The sequence below is a fragment of the Dendrobates tinctorius genome, unplaced genomic scaffold, assembly GCF_039654945.1.
Source record: "Dendrobates tinctorius isolate UK_male_01 unplaced genomic scaffold, ASM3965494v1 ptg000201l, whole genome shotgun sequence".
Taxonomy (NCBI): domain Eukaryota; kingdom Metazoa; phylum Chordata; class Amphibia; order Anura; family Dendrobatidae; genus Dendrobates; species Dendrobates tinctorius.
In genome coordinates, this window is record NW_027361868.1 from 4,263,565 (window position 1) to 4,284,901 (window position 21,337).

General features: G+C 42.3%; 1 protein-coding gene across 1 annotated transcript in view; it reads left to right on the plus strand.

Moving 5' to 3' along the window:
- Window positions 1-234: 234 nt before the first annotated feature.
- USH2A (usherin) overlaps window positions 235-21,337 on the plus strand; it is a 994,545-nt gene continuing 973,442 nt past the window's right edge. Inside the window, exons 1-2 of the mRNA XM_073553328.1 lie at window positions 235-632; window positions 8,385-8,550. Coding sequence (XP_073409429.1) covers window positions 235-632; window positions 8,385-8,550 — 564 coding nt within the window. The remainder of the gene's footprint in view (window positions 633-8,384; window positions 8,551-21,337) is intronic.

Sequence of the window (21,337 nt, forward strand, 5' to 3'; positions counted from 1 at the left end):
GATTCCCTCTGATAATGCACATATTTTTTTCTTTTAGGTGATTGACGATGGATCATGCAACAAAAGAATACCAAATATCTGAATACCCACAGATCAACTCGTGATGAAAATTAATAACAAATCTATTACAATATATTTAAAGATTTTATGAAATTATTGTGCCTCAAGATGAGTTTTTTCCATGCGAGAAGAAAAATGGTCTCCTTGCTTCACATTTTATTTTTCGGCCTCCCTATGGTTAAAGCGCAAGGTCTTTTCCCTGAACTAGAAAATGTGGCGGCATTTAAGCCTATATACATAGATCCACCTGACGTAACTTGCGGAATCCCAAAACGAAGCGTCTTTTGTCAAAGTGATGTGAATTTTCTAAATATGCAAACTTGCCCTCAACGCCTATGTGTTCAAGACTGTCCCTACAGAGCCGCCTCTCCTGACTTCCGTCAGCTTCTGAGGGATGTTCTCGGACCCTGTGTCAGGAGAGATACGGTTGATTTACGTCCCGGGTCCAGTAACTTTTCCAATAGCTTTATATTTTACGATCACAAAGACTGTTTTGTCGCCACTGCTCCTTTAGGAATTGGAAGCTCGTTCACGCTCACCGTGTGGTTGAAACCCGAGCAGGAGGGTGAAATGTAAGTATGGAGGCATCGGTTACACGGTTCTTCTATACAAAAGAAACAGCTCAGAGAAAAGCACACACACAAAAAGAAATAAACCTAAAAAAACATTTTTCAACATCATCATTTAGGTAAAACTCGAGCTTGTTTCGTTGTGAGATGATAAAGTAATAATAGGGCGGATTTATCTAGTAAAAGTTTTAATGTGACGCTTTCTAAGTTGATGCTGTTGGACAACTGCCCAAAATGAGGATAAAGGAACGGCTTAAATTATTTAGTGCTTTACGCACCTGACTTTTACCGAGTCACGAGCTGGCCATTATTATTATTCTGCACCATCCAACTTACCCGACAGTTCAAGATAAACCATGGCTAGTCTCCTCTAATGGGTGCAAACCAAGCAACTGCTATAGGGCCCGATGCCGAATTACCCACTTCTGTAATCCTGGTCCTGATTACACAGCTGCAATGCTCCTCGTGGGCAGGGCCATAAGTGTCGGCAGATTCAGCTGACCAATAAGCAGACAGCAACTATGTTTTTTCTTGGCAATCTCTTCTGTGTATGCACCTATGCACCATGACCCTGCCTGACCTTGCCAACATAGCTGGGAGGCAGTTAGGACTTTTTCTATGTGGGGCCTTTGATATCTCTGTATGCCCTTAATCCTATATGTTAGAAAAAAAAAGGGTAGATTGTGGATTTAATCTGCGCTGATGAATGTTCAAGGTTCAAAACATGTAGTCATTCAATTGTGGATTTATTCAACGCATTTCAAAGTACATGACTTCTTCATCAGGAACACCACAATGTACATGTACAGACGTTACAGGTCCCCATTGAAACTTGGCATTGTGCATTGGCACCTTAGGGTTAGGGTTAGGTCCTCTCCGTGTTCGGTCCGTGGTATGCACGGTCAGCACTTGGACCAATTATACACCCTTAAAGGTCCCTTTTGTTGCGATCTCTTTGTAGCCATGGATACTTTTACAATTCACATGTTTGCAGTATTACAATTTTACTTTACATACATTTTCTTGGAAAGTTTCCATTGCTGTATTATTACATTATATATTATTATTTGAAAAGTCATATTTTTATTAATGGAGGCTAATGGAGTAACATTAACGAAATAGTCTTGAAAGTGGTCCGAAAACATGACAGAGGACTCCTTTTTTATTATAGATGATCATGCCGATCAGATAATGATCATAATCTGGCAGCTAATATTACATCAGCTGCACATTTTCCCTACAGCACCCACTATAGGGCAAGTGAAGTATTACATGCAACTCTTCAAATGGATGGCAATCTGTATAAATACTTTTTCTAGAATTTGGTTTAGGATTCTATTTTCTCTTGATAGTAATATCACTAGAGTATCGTGACTTTTTAGCAAAATGTTATTCCCTTGTGGCGGAGTTTCACATTTATATACCATAATCATCTCCTAACAGAGTATCAGAAAACAGTGTTTTTTTGTTTGTTTTTTTAACCGGTCATCTCATGCCACTTATCTTGGGTTATGTCAAACCAAGAGGATAGGTAAATGGTGCGATCAGGTCCTTGTTAGTGAACCTCCACTGTGGTTCATGGAGAAGGACCCATAATTTATGAGGAAGATACAGTATGTCCCAATAAGACATATAGCTAAGCAAACCTCTAAAGGGCCTTTCTCACATAGTGAGATTGCTAGCGAGATCGCTAAAGCGTCCCCGATTTTGTGATGCAATAGCGATCTCGCTTTGTGTGATACGTACTTGCACCCGCACGCACCCCCCCCCCCCGCTGGATATCGCTGATCATGCTCGAATGTCCTGGGCCATTTTTCGTCGTTGGCGTACCGCTGGCCGGCATCCATCGCTGTGTTTGGCGCCGACTAGTGACGTCGTTGGCGACGCAGAACTCGTGGACGCAGGCGGAAGTCGTCAGAATCGCTGCGGTGTGACAGATAACAGCGACCCCCGACGGATCGCTGTATCGCTGCTGCATCACAGGAGAGATCTGCCTGTTTGGCAGCTCACGAGCGACCATTTAGCGACGCACCAGCGATCCTGACCGGGTCGTATCGTTGTCGGGATCGCTGGTGCATCGCTAAATGTAACGGGACCCTTAAAGGTTAAATCGCTAAAGAAAAAAAAAATAAGTATTTCATATAACAAAGATGCAGATAAATTACTTTCCTTTAACTATCCGCTTTAAGAAGCCTCCTTAAAAAAATATTATCTGTAATTTAGATATTTCATTTTTCTCAGTCTACGGCTTACTTTTTAATAATTAGTTGATTATTCACATACACCAAGAGAATATCTAATGTCCTAATTGGAGGAATAATGAAAAACCTATTTGTCTCTAAAATCATGCTCCCAACAGAGCGACCGCCGCAGAAATATCCTTTGAATATATCCACATGTGTGTTAAGATATAATGTGCAATAATGTCTTTGAATTTCCACTACTCACCTGAGGCAACCCTTAAAAATAGCTGCTATCACTAGATACACAATGCCTATAATCTTCGAGGAATTCCAGCCCGTGGCATCGAAATTAGCATGAATAGTGTTCTCCGGCTTTGTTTAGCATGGCTTGCATAGTAACTAATGAGGCAGGAGTTTAAAGATGAGCACCAGACAATGGGCGAAGAGCATTCCTCATCATCGTTCTTGCTCCGTGCCGGTGCGAGCAATCCTTCCTCTCCGCGTAACAAAGCGCTACCATACGGTAAAACATGCACGAAGCGTAATGATGAAGAGTAGCCTCCAGGTACAAATGTATACAGACAACAGTGGGGCAAGCAGCTGTGAAATGTAAATAGCATAAAGAGGGAATGATAAATGAGACTTCTCACCGCCTTGAGACTTTTGTTTTTACCTAAGACTTTCCTCCCTCTCGGCTGCAAACCCCGATGACCTTTGTTGGCCATAAGACTAGATTTGGACTCCAATTGTTCTTCGTTGCCAATGACGTAAGTTGCTGAATGTTTATTGTTTTCACAAGACCTAATCTGCTTATTTACAATCATTGCAGGAGCTTGAAGGCCCTCCCATGAGGAACCATAGTCCCCACCCCTGAGCAATGTCTCTAGGACAATAAACATAACAAACACAGACTGGAGCATAATAATAGGGTTCAAAGTGGATGCCGCTATTATTTTCTTACATGTCAGTTACTGCTTGGTTCTGAAAACTTTGGCCATGATTCATCAAGACTGGCACTATATGTCAGCATTGCACATTGGCATTATATGTCAGCATTGTACATAAGCACCACATGTCAGTATTGCACATTGGCGTTATATGTCAGCATTTTACATTGGCATTATATGTCAGCATTGTACATAAGCACCATATGTCAGCATTGTACATTGGCGTTATATGTCAGCATTGCACATTGGCATTATATGTCAGCATTGTACATAAGCACCATATGTCAGCATTGCACATTGGCGTTATATGTCAGCATTTTACATTGGCATTATATGTCAGCATTGAACATAAGCACCATATGTCAGCATTGTACATTGGCGTTATATGTCAGCATTGCACATTGGCGTTATATGTCAGCATTGTAAATAAGCACCACATGTCAGCATTGTACATTGGCGTTATATGTCAGCATTGCACATTGGCGTTATATGTCAGCATTGTACATAAGCACCACATGTCAGCATTGTACATTGGCGTTATATGTCAGCATTGTACATTGGCATTATATGTCAGCATTGCACATTGGCATTATATGTCAGCATTGTACATTGGCGTTATATGTCAGCATTGTACATTGACGTTATATGACAGCATTGTACATTGGCGTTATATGTCAGCATTGTACATAGGCATTATATGTCAGCATTGTACATAAGCACTATATGTCAGCATTGCACATAGGCATTATATGTCAGCATTGTACATTGGCATTATATGTCAGCATTGTACATTGGCGTTATATGTCAGCATTGTACATTGGTGTTATATGTCAGCATTGTACATTGGTGTTATATGTCAGCATTGTACATTGGCGTTATATGTCAGCATTGTACATTGACGTTATATGTCAGCATTGCACATTGACGTTATACATATGTCAGCATTGCACATAGGCATTATATGTCAGCATTGTACATAAGCACTATATGTCAGCATTGTACATTGGCGTTATATGTCAGCATTGTACATTGGCATTATATGTCAGCATTGTACATTGGCATTATATGTCAGCATTGTACATAAGCACCATATGTCAGCATTGCACATTGGTGTTATATGTCAGCATTGTACATAGGCATTATATGTCAGCATTGTACATTGACGTTATACAGTATGTCAGCATTGCACATTGGCGTTATATGTCAGCATTGTACATAGGCATTATATGTCAGCATTGTACATAAGCACTATATGTCAGCATTGTACATTGGCGTTATATGTCAGCATTGTACATTGGCGTTATATGTCAGCACTGTACATTGGCGTTATATGTCAGCATTGGTCTTTGGCATTATATTCCAGCATTGTACATAAGCACTATATGTCAGCACTGTATATTGGCGTTATATGTCAGCATTACACATTGGCGTTAAATGTCATCATTGTACATTAGCGTTATATGTCAGAATTGTACATAAACACTATATGTCAGCATTGTACATTAGCATTACATGTCAGCATTGCACATAAACTCTACATGTCAGCACTGTACATTGGCGTTATATGTCAGGATTGTACATTGCCATTATATGTCAGTATTGTACATTAGCACTATATGTCAGCATTGTACATAAGCACTGTATGTCAGCACTGTACATTGGTGTTATACAGTATGTCAGCACTGTACATTGGCGTTATATGTCAGCATTACACATTGGAGTTAAATGTCATCATTGTACATTGGCGCTATATGTCAGCATTGTACATAAACACTATATGTCAGCATTGCACATTGGTGTTAAATGTCATCATTGTACATTAGCGTTATATGTCAGCATTGTGCATAAACACTATTTGTCAGCATTGTACATTGGCATTAAATGTCAGCATTGTCCATTGGTGTTATATGTCAGCATTGTGCATAAACACTATATGTCAGCATTGCACATAAGCACTATATGTCAGCATTGTACATTGGCATTATATGTTAGCATTGCACATTGGCAATATAATGTATGTCAACTTTGCACATTGGCACTATATGTCAGCATTACACATTGGAGTTATGTCAGCATTGTACATCGGCGTTACATGTCAGCTTTGCACATTGGCATTATATGTCAGCAATGCACATTGGCGTTATGTCAGCATTGCACATTGGCGTTATATGTCAGCATTGCACATTGGCGTTATATGTCAGCATTGTACATAAGCACCACATGTCAGCATTGTACATTGGCGTTATATGTCAGCATTGTACATTGGCATTATATGTCAGCATTGCACATTGGCATTATATGTCAGCATTGTACATTGGCGTTATATGTCAGCATTGTACATTGACGTTATATGACAGCATTGTACATTGGCGTTATATGTCAGCATTGTACATAGGCATTATATGTCAGCATTGTACATAAGCACTATATGTCAGCATTGCACATAGGCGTTATATGTCAGCATTGTACATTGGCATTATATGTCAGCATTGCACATTGGCATTATATGTCAGCATTGTACATTGGCGTTATATGTCAGCATTGTACATTGACGTTATATGACAGCATTGTACATTGGCGTTATATGTCAGCATTGTACATAGGCATTATATGTCAGCATTGTACATAAGCACTATATGTCAGCATTGCACATAGGCGTTATATGTCAGCATTGTACATTGACGTTATATGTCAGCATTGCACATTGACGTTATACATATGTCAGCATTGCACATAGGCATTATATGTCAGCATTGTACATAAGCACTATATGTCAGCAATGTACATTGGCGTTATATGTCAGCATTGTACATTGGCATTATATGTCAGCATTGTACATTGGCATTATATGTCAGCATTGTACATAAGCACCATATGTCAGCATTGCACATTGGCGTTATATGTCAGCATTGTACATAGGCATTATATGTCAGCATTGTACATTGACGTTATACAGTATGTCAGCATTGCACATTGGCGTTATATGTCAGCATTGTACATAGGCATTATATGTCAGCATTGTACATAAGCACTATATGTCAGCATTGTACATTGGCGTTATATGTCAGCATTGTACATTGGCGTTATATGTCAGCACTGTACATTGGCGTTATGTGTCAGCATTGGTCTTTGGCATTATATTCCAGCATTGTACATAAGCACTATATGTCAGCACTGTATATTGGCGTTATATGTCAGCATTACACATTGGCGTTAAATGTCATCATTGTACATTAGCGTTATATGTCAGAATTGTACATAAACACTATATGTCAGCATTGTACATTAGCATTATATGTCAGCATTGCACATAAACTCTACATGTCAGCACTGTACATTGGCGTTATATGTCAGGATTGTACATTGCCATTATATGTCAGTATTGTACATAAGCACTATATGTCAGCATTGTACATAAGCACTGTATGTCAGCACTGTACATTGGTGTTATACAGTATGTCAGCACTGTACATTGGCGTTATATGTCAGCATTACACATTGGAGTTAAATGTCATCATTGTACATTGGCGCTATATGTCAGCATTGTACATAAACACTATATGTCAGCATTGCACATTGGTGTTAAATGTCATCATTGTACATTAGCGTTATATGTCAGCATTGTGCATAAACACTATTTGTCAGCATTGTACATTGGCATTAAATGTCAGCATTGTCCATTGGTGTTATATGTCAGCATTGTGCATAAACACTATATGTCAGCATTGCACATAAGCACTATATGTCAGCATTGTACATTGGCATTATATGTTAGCATTGCACATTGGCAATATAATGTATGTCAACTTTGCACATTGGCACTATATGTCAGCATTACACATTGGAGTTATGTCAGCATTGTACATCGGCGTTACATGTCAGCTTTGCACATTGGCATTATATGTCAGCAATGCACATTGGCGTTATGTCAGCATTGTACATTGGCGTTATATGTCAGCATTGCACATTGGCGTTATATGTCAGCATTGTATGTTGGCGTTATATGTCAGCATTGCATGTTGGCGTTATATGTCAGCATTGGCGTTATATGTCAGCATTGTACATAAACTCTACATGTCAGCATTGTACATTGGTGTTATATTTCAGCATTGTACATTGGCATTATACAGAGTATGTCAGCATTGTATATTGGCGTTATATGTCAGCATTGTACATAAGCACTATATGTCAGCATTGCACATTGGCATTATATGTCAGCATTGCACATTGGCATTATATGTCAGCATTATACATTGGAGTTATGTCAGCATTGTACATTGGAGTTATATGTCAGCATTGCACATTGACATTATACAGTATGTCAGCATTACACATTGGAGTTATGTCAGCATTATACATTGATGTTATAGGTCAGCATTGCACATTGGCGTTATATGTCAGCATTACACATTGGAGTTATGTCAGCATTATACATTGGCATTATATGTCAGCATTGCACATTGGCGTTATATGTCAGCATTGCACATTGGCGTTATATGTCAGCATTACACAATACCATTGTACCTTTGCGTTGGTTTGCTCTACTTTTTTCTGCATTATATTTCTCAGCATCTGTTTACTTGAAGTGGATTTTGATCTTTTTTTTTATCTATTTATTTCTTAAGGTGTGTGATAGAAAAGTCTGCTGATGGGCAGATTGTGTTCAAACTCACAATTTCCGAGAAAGAGACCGTGTTTTATTATCGCACAGTAAATGGTTTGCAGCCTCCTATAAAAGTAATGACACAGGGGAGATTTCTTGTGAAGAGATGGATTCATCTTAGTGTGCAGGTGAGTAGAAATACATAACATTTGGTTAAACATGAAAAGTGTTTTAAAATGATGTGTGAAGAGAAGCTCCTGAGGTGTAGTGACAAGATGCCCCGATGTGCGGGATTATGGGGGTATATGTGTGTGTATACTGTATATATGTATTAGAAAGATAGATAAATAGATAGATAGAAAAAGTGACATACTTTGTCAGGAGATGTTTATGCTTTTTTGGCCTCCCAGTGGTTGTGATAGGAGCTGCAGCCTAAGAATTTTGCTACTATGTCATGATAATGCATTGAATTTAATCATATTGATGAAAAAAGTCCATTAATAGACAACTAAAATGCCCATGAAAAAAACATATTTTTACCTCCTGAACAGGAGCCTTTATTCTGATTGCAGTGATGAGTCTCACAGCAGTCATGTCCCATTATGTCTTGTGACCGCTGCAGCCACTCAGTATTCCGCTCAGCAGTGACATTCATGATTGGCTGCAGTGGTCATGTAATATAAAAAATGTCACATGATAGCTGGGATATTCCCTTCTCACATAGGAGAAACAGTGCCGATCCAGGAGGTATGAATGTGTATTTGGCCTAGAAATGGCAAAGAAATGGCTGATGCCAATTATTTATTTACCAGACTACTAGAAAGCACACACAGAAAAATTATTTATTTGGCCTAGAAATGGCAATGAGACAGCTGTTTCCAATTATTTTTTCCCAGACTGCTAGAAAACACACACCGGTCCTGAAAATCTTTTTATTTGTCCTAGAAATGGCAAAGAGATGGCCAATGCCAATTATTTAATTACCAGACTACTAGAAAACACAAAGCGACTTAAAGGCAAAGTACTCCCAGAGATATGGGTTGCAGAGTACACACAGTGGCTTAAAGGCACAGTAGTTCCACTGGCGAGCTGGTGCAGAGTACCCACAGTGGATTTTGGCACTGTATTCCCACAGATATGGGTTGCAGAGAACACACAGCTGTTTAAAGGTGCAGTACTTCCATACGCGGAGGGTGCAGAGTACACACTGTGGTTTAAAGGTACAAAACTTCCACAGATATGGGTTACAGAGTGCACACAGCGGCTTAAAGGCACAGTACTCCCACAGGTGGACATTGCAAAATACACACAGTGGCTTAAAAGCACAGTACTCCTACATGCAGGGGTGCAGAGTACATACAGCATTTTTTGGCACAGTACTCCGACAGATACGGATTTCAGAGTACACACGTCGACTTAAAAGCATAGTACTCCCAAAGGGGAGGGTGGAGAGGTCACACAACTGCTTTTTGACACAATACTCCCACAGATATGGGTTGCAGAGCACACAAAGTGGCTTTTTTGCAGAGTACGCAGTCACTATCTGTCCATCACTGCAGCTGTGCCATATCACTACACTAATGAACCACTGCACATGAACTTGATCTTGTGACTGTACTTTCCTATCTGACACCCATCAGGAAGTGAGTCCCTTTTATAATCTTACTAAGTCTTTCCCACTGTGGGCTAGTCCCAAACATTAACTGTATCTTATCTTACACCTTGAGCTAACTAAAGTTGCTGTACTATAACAGTATGTACTAAGTCTATTCTTACAGTCTAGTTATACCACGTACTGTATATACATATACACTCACTGGCCACTTTATTAGGTACACCATGCTAGTAACGGGTTGGACCCCCTTTTGCCTTCAGAACTGCCTCAATTCTTCGTGGCAGAGATTCAACAAGGTGCTGGAAGCATTCCTCAGAGATTTTGGACCATATTGACATGATGGCATCACACAGTTGGCGCAGATTTGTCGGCTGCACATCCCTGATGCGAATCTCCCGTTCCACCACATCCCAAAGATGCTCTATTGGATTGAGATCTGGTGACTGAGGAGGCCATTTGAGTACAGTGAACTCATTGTCATGTTCAAGAAACCAATCTGAGATGATTCGAGCTTTATGACATGGCGCATTATCCTGCTGAAAGTAGCCATCAGATGCCTGTTCTTAGCTGAGAGGAGTGGTACCCAGTGTGGTCTTCTGCTGCTGTAGCCCATCTGCCTCAAAGTTCGACGCACTGTGCATTCAGAGATGCTCTTCTGCCTACCTTGGTTGTAACGGGTGGCAATTTGAGTCACTGTTGCCTTTCTATCAGCTCGAACCAGTATGCCCATTCTCCTCTGACCTCTGGCATCAACAAGGCATTTCCGGCCACAGAACTGCCGCTCACTGGATTTTTTTTCTTTTTCGGACCATTCTCTGTAAACCCTAGAGATGGTTGTGCTTGAAAATCCCAGTAGATCAGCAGTTTCTGAAATACTCAGACCAGCCCTTCTGGCACCAACAATCATGCCACGTTCAAAGGCACTCAAATCACCTTTCTTCCCCATACTGATGCTCGGTTTGAACTGCAGGAGATTGTCTTGACCATGTCTACATGCCTAAATGCACTGAGTTGCCGCCATGTGATTGGCTGATTAGAAATTAAGTCTTAACACACAGTTGGACAGGTGTACCTAATAAAGGGGCCAGTGAGTGTATATGAAACACAAGACATTATTTACATTATGCATTATTGACACAATTGGTGTCTTCAGGGGTTGGAACGGCAGTCTTACAGTGATATGACACATGGATGATGCAGCTGCGGGCCTATTAATCAGAAGAGGACGCAGGCAGGTAAGAGGAGGTTCACATAGAAAAATAGATAGAAAGAAAGATAGAGCTGAGACAGTCAGTATAGATAGAGCTGTGATACCCCCAGGAGTATGGCCGCCACAGTGGCTTTGCCTTCCTCCAGGGAGGGTAATGCCAGGCTTGGAAGCAGTGAAGGGTCTCTCTCGCAGTTAACCTATGCATGCAACACAGTTCCACTCCAGGTCAGCAGGGGGAACTCTGAACCGGAATTAGGGGGAGGAGTGCCCTCTGAGGGCCAAGAGGAAGGAGTGGTCAGTTAGTGTGAGGAGGTCCACGTATGCAGACGTGTGGAGAGAAGCTGGAGGTTGAGCTAAGGAAGGAGAGCTCCCTCACAGCGAGAGCGCATGAACTGGAGTCTGGTCTCCACGGTTGTCCTGCAATAGATACCAGAGGAGTAGGAGGCTGTAAATGCCCTACTCTCATCTAAGACTCAGAGGCACAACAGCACGGAGTGAGCCAAGAGAGGAACATGACTACAGCTGTCTGCCATACGAGGTAGTTCTAAGAGACAATAAGAGAAGTAGGAGGAACTCCAGTGTAACTCAGTACTAGGAGTGTTATGAATGAGTCACCGAAGGAGGAAAAAACAAAAATACAAGCTAAGTCCAGAAAACCGGAGAGGTTGGTAGCTATCGGATTGCAGACCCCTGATCCTATCCACAACAACTAACAGTAGCGGTGGGGGGTTCCTACGATGCCCTAGACCCCTCGAACACAGCCAGAGAACTAAATAAGCCTAAGGAAAGAAAGCGGAAATCTAAACTGCCCCAGAGCAGACCCCAAAGCAATAGGCAGCCCCCAACATATAATGACGGTGAAGCAAGATGAAAACACTAACACAGATAGAAAGATAGGTTGAGCAAATGACGGGGCCCAAGCTAACTAAAAAGGACAGGATAGAAAAGCTGCTGTCTGCAATCTGTAAAAAACCCTACCAAAAAATGTCCCAACCGTCTGATAGGAAAAACAGGCCCTGAAGTCGCTAGGACTTCAAAAAGACTATATCAGCACTCAGGTAAATTCTGAAGACAGAGCAAAGAGACAAACTGATCAGAGACAAAAATGGAACTCAGCACACCCCCGACCGGGGATGGCTGAACTCCAAAAAACAAGGTAAACAAAACAAAACTAATAAGTTCAATATCTTTGGGAAGCAGGAATCAGACTGGTCTCCAAGAATCCAGCAGAGAAATCACCAGCGACTCAGAAGGGCATCGGCTGCCTTATATCCAGTCAGAATTTCCTGTTACCCAGTCATCATCTACCAGATCAGGTGTTTGGTAATCAGCCTCACTACCTTCCTTCACCAGAAGAGGGAGTTCATCAGACATCGACGGTGAAGGGGAAAATGAACTCACAACAGTACCTCCCCCTTGAGGAGGGGTCACCGAACCCTCATCCACGCCACCAGGGCGATCAGGATGGGCCCGATGAAAGGCACCAGCCAATCTTTCGGCATGAATATCAGATGCAGGGACCCAAGAATTATCCTCCTGGCCATAACCCTTCCATTTAACCAAATACTGGAGTCTCCGTCTAGCCAGGCGAGAATCCAGTATCTTCTCAACCTCATATTCCACATTACCTTCAACCAATACCGGGTCAGAAGGTGCCACCACAGGAACTACTGGCTCAACAAACCTCTTTAACAGAGACTTATGAAACACGTTATGGATCTTAAATGTAACAGGAAGAGCCAATCGAAAAGAGACTGGATTAAGAATCTCCAAAATCTTGTAAGGTCCAATAAATCTAGGTTTAAACTTTGGAGAAGCCACCTTCATAGCGATATTCTTTGATGACAGCCAAACCATATCACCCACCTTAAACTGGGGACCAATGGTCCTATGCCGGTTGGAAAACCGCTGGGACTTTTCCTGGGAGAGAAACAACTTATCCACCACTTGGTCCCAGATCTGGTGCATTCTCTCCACCACAGTGTCAACACCTGGGCAGGCAGAAGGCTCCACCTGCCCTGAAGAGAATCGAGGATGAAACCCAAAGTTACAAAAAAAGGTGACATCAAAGTGGCAGAACTAGCTCTATTATTTAAAGCAAATTCGGCCAAGGGCAAAAATGAAACCCAATCATCCTGATCAGCAGAAATAAAACATCTCAAATACGACTCCAAAGTCTGGTTTGTTCTCTCCGTCTGCCCATTGGTCTGAGGGTGAAACGTAGAGGAGAAGGACAACTGATTTCCCAGCTTGGAACAGAAAGTCCTCCAAAATCTAGACACAAACTGAACTCCTCTGTCAGATACAATGTTCTCAGGAATCCCGTGCAAGCGAACCACCTGTTGCAAAAACAGGGGCACCAACTCTGAGGAAGAAGGCAACTTAGGGAGTGGTACAAGATGGACCATCTTAGAGATTCTATCACAAATCACCCAAATAACAGTCATTCTCTGAGAGACCGGCATATCAGAGATAAAATCCATTGAAATATGGGTCCATGGCCTCCTGGGCACCGGCAAAGGCATCAACAACCCACTAGAGCGAGAACAAGGTTTAGACCGAGAGCAAGTCCAACAGGACTGCACAAAATTCCTGACATCACGAGACAAGGCGGGCCACCAAAAAGACCGACTCACCAAATCTCTAGTACCAAAAATACCTGGATGACCAGCCAATGCAGAGCAATGAACTTCAGACATCACTCTCTTCCTCCACTGGTCAGGAACATACAATTTTCCAATGGGACAACGCTCAGGTTTGTCTTTCTGAAACTCTTCCAGAGCACGTCTCAAATCGGGCGAGATGGCAGAAAGAACTACCCCCTCACCTAAGATGGTAGCAGGCTTGGTCACAACAGGAGAATCAGAAAAACTCCTAGAGAGGGCGTCTGCCTTGACATTCTTAGTGCCCAGAAGAAAAGAGATGACAAAATCAAAACGTGTGAAAAACAAGGCCTACCTAGCCTGTCTAGGATTCAAGCGTTTGGCCGACTCCAGGTAGATCAAATTCTTGTGGTCAGTGAGGACCACGACTTGATGTTTAGCTCCATCCAACCAATGTCTCCACTCCTCAAATGCCCATTTCATGGCTAACAGTTCCCGATTCCCCACATCATAGTTACGTTCAGATGGAGAGAACTTTCGGAAAAGAAAGCACAGGGATTCATTTTAGATGTTACAGGATCCTTTTGGGACAAAACAGCTCCTGCACCAATCTCAGAAGCGTCCACCTCTACCTGGAACGGGAGTGAGACATCAGGTTGCCGCAAAAGCGGGGCAGAAGTGAATCTTCGCTTCAGCTCCTGAAAGGAAGAAACAGCCTCCGGAGACCAATTCAACACATCAGCACCCTTCTTAGTCAGATCAGTCAATGGCTTGGCAATACTAGAAAATTTTGCTATAAATTTCCGATAAAAATTAGCAAAACCCAAAAACTTCTGAAGGGCCTTCAAAGAAGTGGGCTGAACCCAATCATAAATGGCCTGTACCTTGGCCGGATCATTTCAATAGTTGACGGAGACAAAATAAATCCCAAAAATGAAATCCTCTGTACCCCAAAAAGGCATTTCGATCCTTTGACATACAGGAATTCTCCCTCAAGATCCGGAACACCATCCGAACATGTTCCACATGAGAATCCCAATCCTTGGAGAAGATCAAAATATCATCCAGAGAGATAATCAAAAATTTATCCACAAAGTCTCGGAAAATGTCGTTCATGAAGCACTGGAAGACAGAAGGGGCATTAGTGAGCCCAAAAGGCATCACCAGGTAATCAAAATGTCCCTCCGAAGTATTAAACGCCATCTTCCATTCATCCCCATGCTTAATGCGAATAAGATTATACGCCCCCCTGAGGTCAAGCTTTGTAAACCAGCAAGCACCTTTAACTCTGGAGAATAGATCAGAAATCAGGGGTAACGGATACTGATATTTAACAGTAATCTTGTTGAGGGCACGATAGTCAATACAAGGTCTTAATCACCCATCTTTCTTAGCCACGAAAAAAACCCAGCACCTAAGGGTGAAGAGGATGGTCTAATATGACCCTTCTCCAATTACTCCTTAATATAGGATCGCATAGCCTCGTGCTCGGGTACAGATAAATTGAAAAGTCGACCCTTGGGAAATTTACACCCAGGGCTCAGCTCAATTGCACAGTCATAACTCCATTGAGGAGGCAAAGACGCAGACTCATTCTCACTAAATACATCATAATAATCAGTCAAATAGTCAGGAACATCATGCAACTGGGGAGAGGTGGAGAAAACAGGAGCATCACTAAGGGCACACCGACAACCCCAACTCACCACAGACACAGATTTCCAATCCAAAACTGGATTATGGATTTGCAACCAGGGAAACCCCAGAACAATGGTATCATGCAAATTATGCAACACCAAATATCTGCAATTCTCTTGATGGTCTGGGGCGACCCGCATTACCAACTGGGTCCAAAACTGAGGTTTATTCTTCGCCAAAGGAGTAGCATCAATACCCCTCAAAGGGATAGGCGTCCGCAGAGGTGTCATAGGAAATCCACAACGTTTAGCAAAATCCAAGTCCATCAGGTTCAGAGCTGCTCCCGAATCCACAAAAGCCTTAGCAGAAAATGTGGACAGGTAGCAGATCAGAGTAATTGCCAGAAGAAACTTAGGTTGAACACCACCCACAGCAAATGTGTGTGCAAAACGCTTCTCTCGTTTAGGGCAGACAGAAATAATATGCGAGGCACCACCACAGAAGAAACACAGCTTATTACGCCTTCTGAACTCCTGACGTTGCGCCCTAGACAAAACTCTATCACTGCATAGGTTCAGACATTTGATCAACAGGTGGCAACACCTCTCGTGCGGTTTTGCATTCACGCAAACGCCGATCAACCTGAATGGCTATTGACATAGAATCGTCAAGACGAGAGGGAACAGGAAATCCCACCATAGTATATTTTATGGTTTCTGACAAACCCTTCCGAAAGAGAGCCGCCAAGGCACCATCATTCCAGGTAGTAAGGACCGCCCACTTTCGGAATTTTTGACAGTACAACTCTGCAGAATCCCGACCCTGGCTCAATGCCAACAGGGCCTTTTCAGCCTGATCAATAGCATTAGGTTCATCATACAACAATCCCTAAGGCTTGAAAAAATGCGTTCACATTAGTAAGAATAGGATCATCAGTTTTCAAAGAAAACGTCCAATCCTGGGGATTGCCGCGCAGCAAAGAGATGACAATTTTAACCTGCTGCGTGGAGCTCCCCGACAAGTTAGGCTTCAAGGCAAAAAATTATTTACAATTATTCTTAAAATTAAAAAATTTAGACCGATCCCCAAAAAACACATCAGGAGTAGGGATCTTTGGTTCAGCAGCATATGAATTAGCAAGATAGGCGGAAATTCCCTGCACTTCAGCAGTGAGCTGCTCCACACGATCAGACAATTGCTTCATCTCCATTGAGAAAAAAAAAAATTCCCACTACAGCCTCAGAGACATAGAGGAAAAAATATACACAAAGAAAAAAATTCTGACAAACTCTTTTTTTTTTCACAATTCTTTCCTGCTATTGAGTACCCTAGGATCTGCGGTATGGCTGGTGATTCTGTTATGAATGAGTCACCGAAGGAGGAAAAAACAAAAATACAAGCTAAGTCCAGAAAACCGGAGAGGTTGGTAGCTATCAGATTGCAGATCCCTGATCCTATCCACAACAACTAACAGTAGCCGTGGGGGGTTCCTACGATGCCCTAGACCCCTCGAACACAGCCAGAGAACTAAATAGGCCTAAGGAAAGAAAGGGGAAATCTAATCTGCCCCAGAGCAGACCCCAAAGCAATAGGCAGCCCCCAACATATAATGACGGTGCAGCAAGATGAAAACACTAACACAGATAGAAAGATAGGTTGAGCAAATGATGGGGCCCAAGCTAACTAAAAAGGACAGGATAGAAAAGCTGCTGTCTGCAATCCGTAAAAAACCCTGCCAAAAAATGTCCCAACTGTCTGATAGGAAAAACAGGCCCTGAAGTCGCTAGGACTACAAAACTTCAAAAAAACTATATCAGCACTCAGGTAAATTCTGAAGACAGAGCAAAGAGACAAACTGATCAGAGACAAAAATGGAACTCAGCACACCCCCGACCGGGGATGGCTGATCTCCAAAAAACAAGGTAAACAAAACAAAACTAATAAGTTCAATAGCAGAGCAAAAACTTATCTTTGGGAAGCAGGAATCAGACTGGCCTCCAAGAATCCAGCAGAGAAATCACCAGCGACTCAGAAGGGCGTCGGCTGCCTTATATCCAGTCAGAATTTCCTGTTACCCAGTCATCATCTACCAGATCAGGTGTTTGGTAATCAGCCTCACTACCTTCCTTCACCAGAAGAGGGAGTTCATCAGACTTCGACGGTGAAGGGGAAAATGAACTCACAACATAGGAGTACTTCATCCAAATAGGCGCTAGGAAGGAGACTGCACAGCCCTTCTGCTGAGAGAGAATCCTGAGCTGCTTCCAGGCTAACCTGCTCCATTACCATCTGTAATCAGGACCCTGGACTACATTTACCAAGTAAAGGTACAGAAATTGCACCCCGCTGTGTCTTTGTCTGCTTCCTACCCTTCCGGCACTGCTACATCCCCGTGCCAACCACATCTACACTGCCCTGGGACTACAGCTTCACCTGTGGGGAGCTTTTACATCTTTGCTGCACCACATCAACAGTCCCAGTGGATCTGCATGCAGCGTCGGCTTACCATCTCACTTGCCAAACACCACAGGTGGCGTCACGAACTATTCCATTAACTACATTACACCATTTCCATTCCCCCAGCACTTGGGCGCCCAGGGCCACGGACCGGGTCACCACTGCTGTGACACAACCTGCTGACACCGGCCCGGTACCGAGTACCCCACAGCCCTGGGAGGGCGACCCAGAGCAAGATAGTAAAAGAGGGAGACATAGATAAAGAAAGATAGACATATATTTGGCATATTGTTCCATCATTGCGCAAATATCCTTAGATGAAAGCCACACATATAAAATACGACCTGAACTGCTTATGATCTGCGATTCTCGCATGCAGAGCTGTTTATCCACCTCACAGTTGTATCACTTCCCAGGTGGTGAATACATGTAATCCGCGCAGGGAGTGGAGACTTTCATGGGGATTACTGACCACCTTTTAATATATCTATATGGATTGTTGTAATACGGAGCACGTATTCCTTATCCTCTTATGCTTAGTGTCTGCTATTGTGTCTGGGCAGGAGCACGGATGTAGCTGCACAATGTATGTGTCCTGCTATTGTATGAATATATAAAGTTAAAGCCAGGGGTGGGAAACCTTTTTTCTGACAAGGGCCATTTTGATATTTATACCATCACTGGGGGGCCATAAAACATTATCAACTTGAAAAATCCTCTTTTGATGGCTGAAATTGCTTCTCTTTGCTGCAATGTGATGTTAGGTGGCATTGGTCATGTTGCTACTTACACCTGCTTTTCCGAGTTTACTTTGGTCTGGAGCGCAGTCCCATTACTAATCCCTGGGCTTATTGTCAGGGGCTCTAAAACAGGTGACATAAACCCCAAAACTGTTACCCCTCTTGCCAACACACCATGGCAAGCGCCATGATTGGTGCATCTAACTGATGCACCATTTCTGGGCGGATGAGGGCTGGTGTTATTAGTCTAGGAGGGGGCAAATATCCATGGCCTCTTCCGAGCCTATTAATATCACCTCGCAGCTATCTGCTTAGCCTTTGCTGGTTATTAAAAATAGGGGGGACCAGACATCATTTTTGTTGGGGAAATAAAGCTCCATGTTTATTGCTTTCTTCCCAGAACAATAACACCAGCCCCCAGCTGTCTGCTTTTTCTCAGCTTGGTATTAAAAAATAAGGGGGATCCCATGCCATGTTTTTCTTTGTTTTTCTTTATTATCTAAATAAATGTCCAGTAAGCTACACATGCACTGCACTCATTATATTTCTTGCTGACATATTTCTTAATATGCACAGGTGCCGGCTGGTTAATACTCTCATCAGCGAAAGCAGGAGTAGGCTGATGCGAGTAGTAATCATCAGCTGACGCCTGACAGTGTTTTACTTTTTAGAACATAAAAGTCAGATTTCTGCACTGCATTTTTTACTGTACATACGTTTGACTTTAAACTTACTTGAACTATTAAACACATGGGAAAATAAATTCAGCGTTTACGCTACGTGGAATCATGGCCGTAGTGTACAGCTGATATACAGCAATTTACTGTTATGGATATATTACTGTTAGATAGCTAGGTTTTTTCAACCAGGACTCTATGAAAACTTGGTGACATTCCCTGGGGCTGTATATTGACATGACTGCTGAACTGACTGTTACCGAAAAGTGACAAAGGTGGATCTATTTGAATGGCAAATGAAAACACCTGCAACCATTTTACACTTTTCAGAAGATGGCATGAAGACTCACATGAGCTCAGGCGCGACCATGGGGGATTTTTCATAGTGCCTTGCAGCTATTGCATCACATCATATTGATCAGTCAATCAGGCAGAACTACTATAGGCTGTATAAAATTTATTAAAGTCAAAGCAGGGAATGCAGCAACCATTTTAGGATGCATCTGGACAGTGAGTGGATGTCAGAACTTTTATCTCAGCAACAGAGATATGAAAAGTAATCCCTAAAACTTTGAACAAATAATCCAGACAGTAACGTATTAAACAATTGAAGCAGTGAAGAAGATTAGTGTATTTTTTGAGAATAATGCAGAGATTCAATTAATAGGGGGAGAGTGATATGAGAGGTGCCAGCAGCGGTGATCATCTGTTCTGCATTAGATATCTTTCTTCTTCATTCTTAATGCAGGAACAAGCCAGGAACAAGCCAGCTCAATAATTTTTACAGGAAAAAAAAATCTGAAAATAGTGTCAGTCTGAGACGGGGTGTGCTGCTTGTCACAAGTGATTGTACTGGGTTTTTGCCTTTCTCGTACAATCCTTTTAGTGGTAGGAAAAATAATAGTTTTAGAAAATACAAAAGAAAATTTTCTGAAACAAAGACATTTCCTGTAAATGCGACTGTCTACCGCAACAAAGTCAGTGTAAACCACAATTTTTTTTTTTTTTCTCAATTATTTTTATTGAGGTTGAACAAGAAAACAAGTCAAAACAATGACAACCATGGTTACAACCACCATATATATGAAACTAGGGGAACGAGAGGAGAAAATAAGGAGCAGAAAGTGGGGACCGACAAATGAAAAACAGGAAAGGAAGGGCGGGGAAAGGGAAGGGATGAGGGGAGGAACAGGCATTAGTGGCGTCGATAGAACTATGTGTAACAGCAAGTACACATAATAAGTCTCAGTGTTCTGCAGTACAGTAATATATTCCAAAAAGGAAAGAAAACAAACAACATCCAATATCTAATATCCGGCATCTTAATTATATACGGCTAAGCAGGCTGGAGCGGGGCAACCGTGGAGTGTCTACTATGTATCCAGGGGTGCCAAATGTTCTGTCTTTTTATTATGGCGGTCATCGAGTGAGCTAGTGCTAGTTCAAGCTGGCAGTGAGTGTTAATTCTATCAATTAGTCCTGCAACCTCTGGGGGGTGGGATCTTTCCATCTAGCCGCTGTCAACACTCTAGCAGCTATCAAAATATGTGACAGCGTACCTCTAAGAATATGAGGAATTTCGTTCAGGCCAATGTGTAAAATGGCCTGGCTTGGGGTCAGAGTCATCTGGATACCCAAGACTTGTGAGATCAATAAATCAACACCCCTCCACCAAGGCTGGAGTACCGGACAGGACCACCAAGTATGCTCAAGAGTACCCTTCATCCCACACCCTCTCCAGCATTCACCAGACCCACCAGCTCCGAAATGTGCCGTTCGGACCGGGAACTGGTACCATCTCAGGTGCGTCTTTTTCAACTGCTCCAGATGGTTCACACATGAAGAGACCTGTACAACTTCACACAATCCTTCCTCCCAGTCAACAGGTTCGGAGAGAAAACCCAGATCCCACTCCCACCTGATCATATAGGGCAGTTTTGTATTATCCGGCGGGTCATTCAGGGCTCTATATAATAATGAGATACCTCTCGGGCCAGAATCAGGCAGCAGAAAATAACCGTTAGCTGTGTTATTT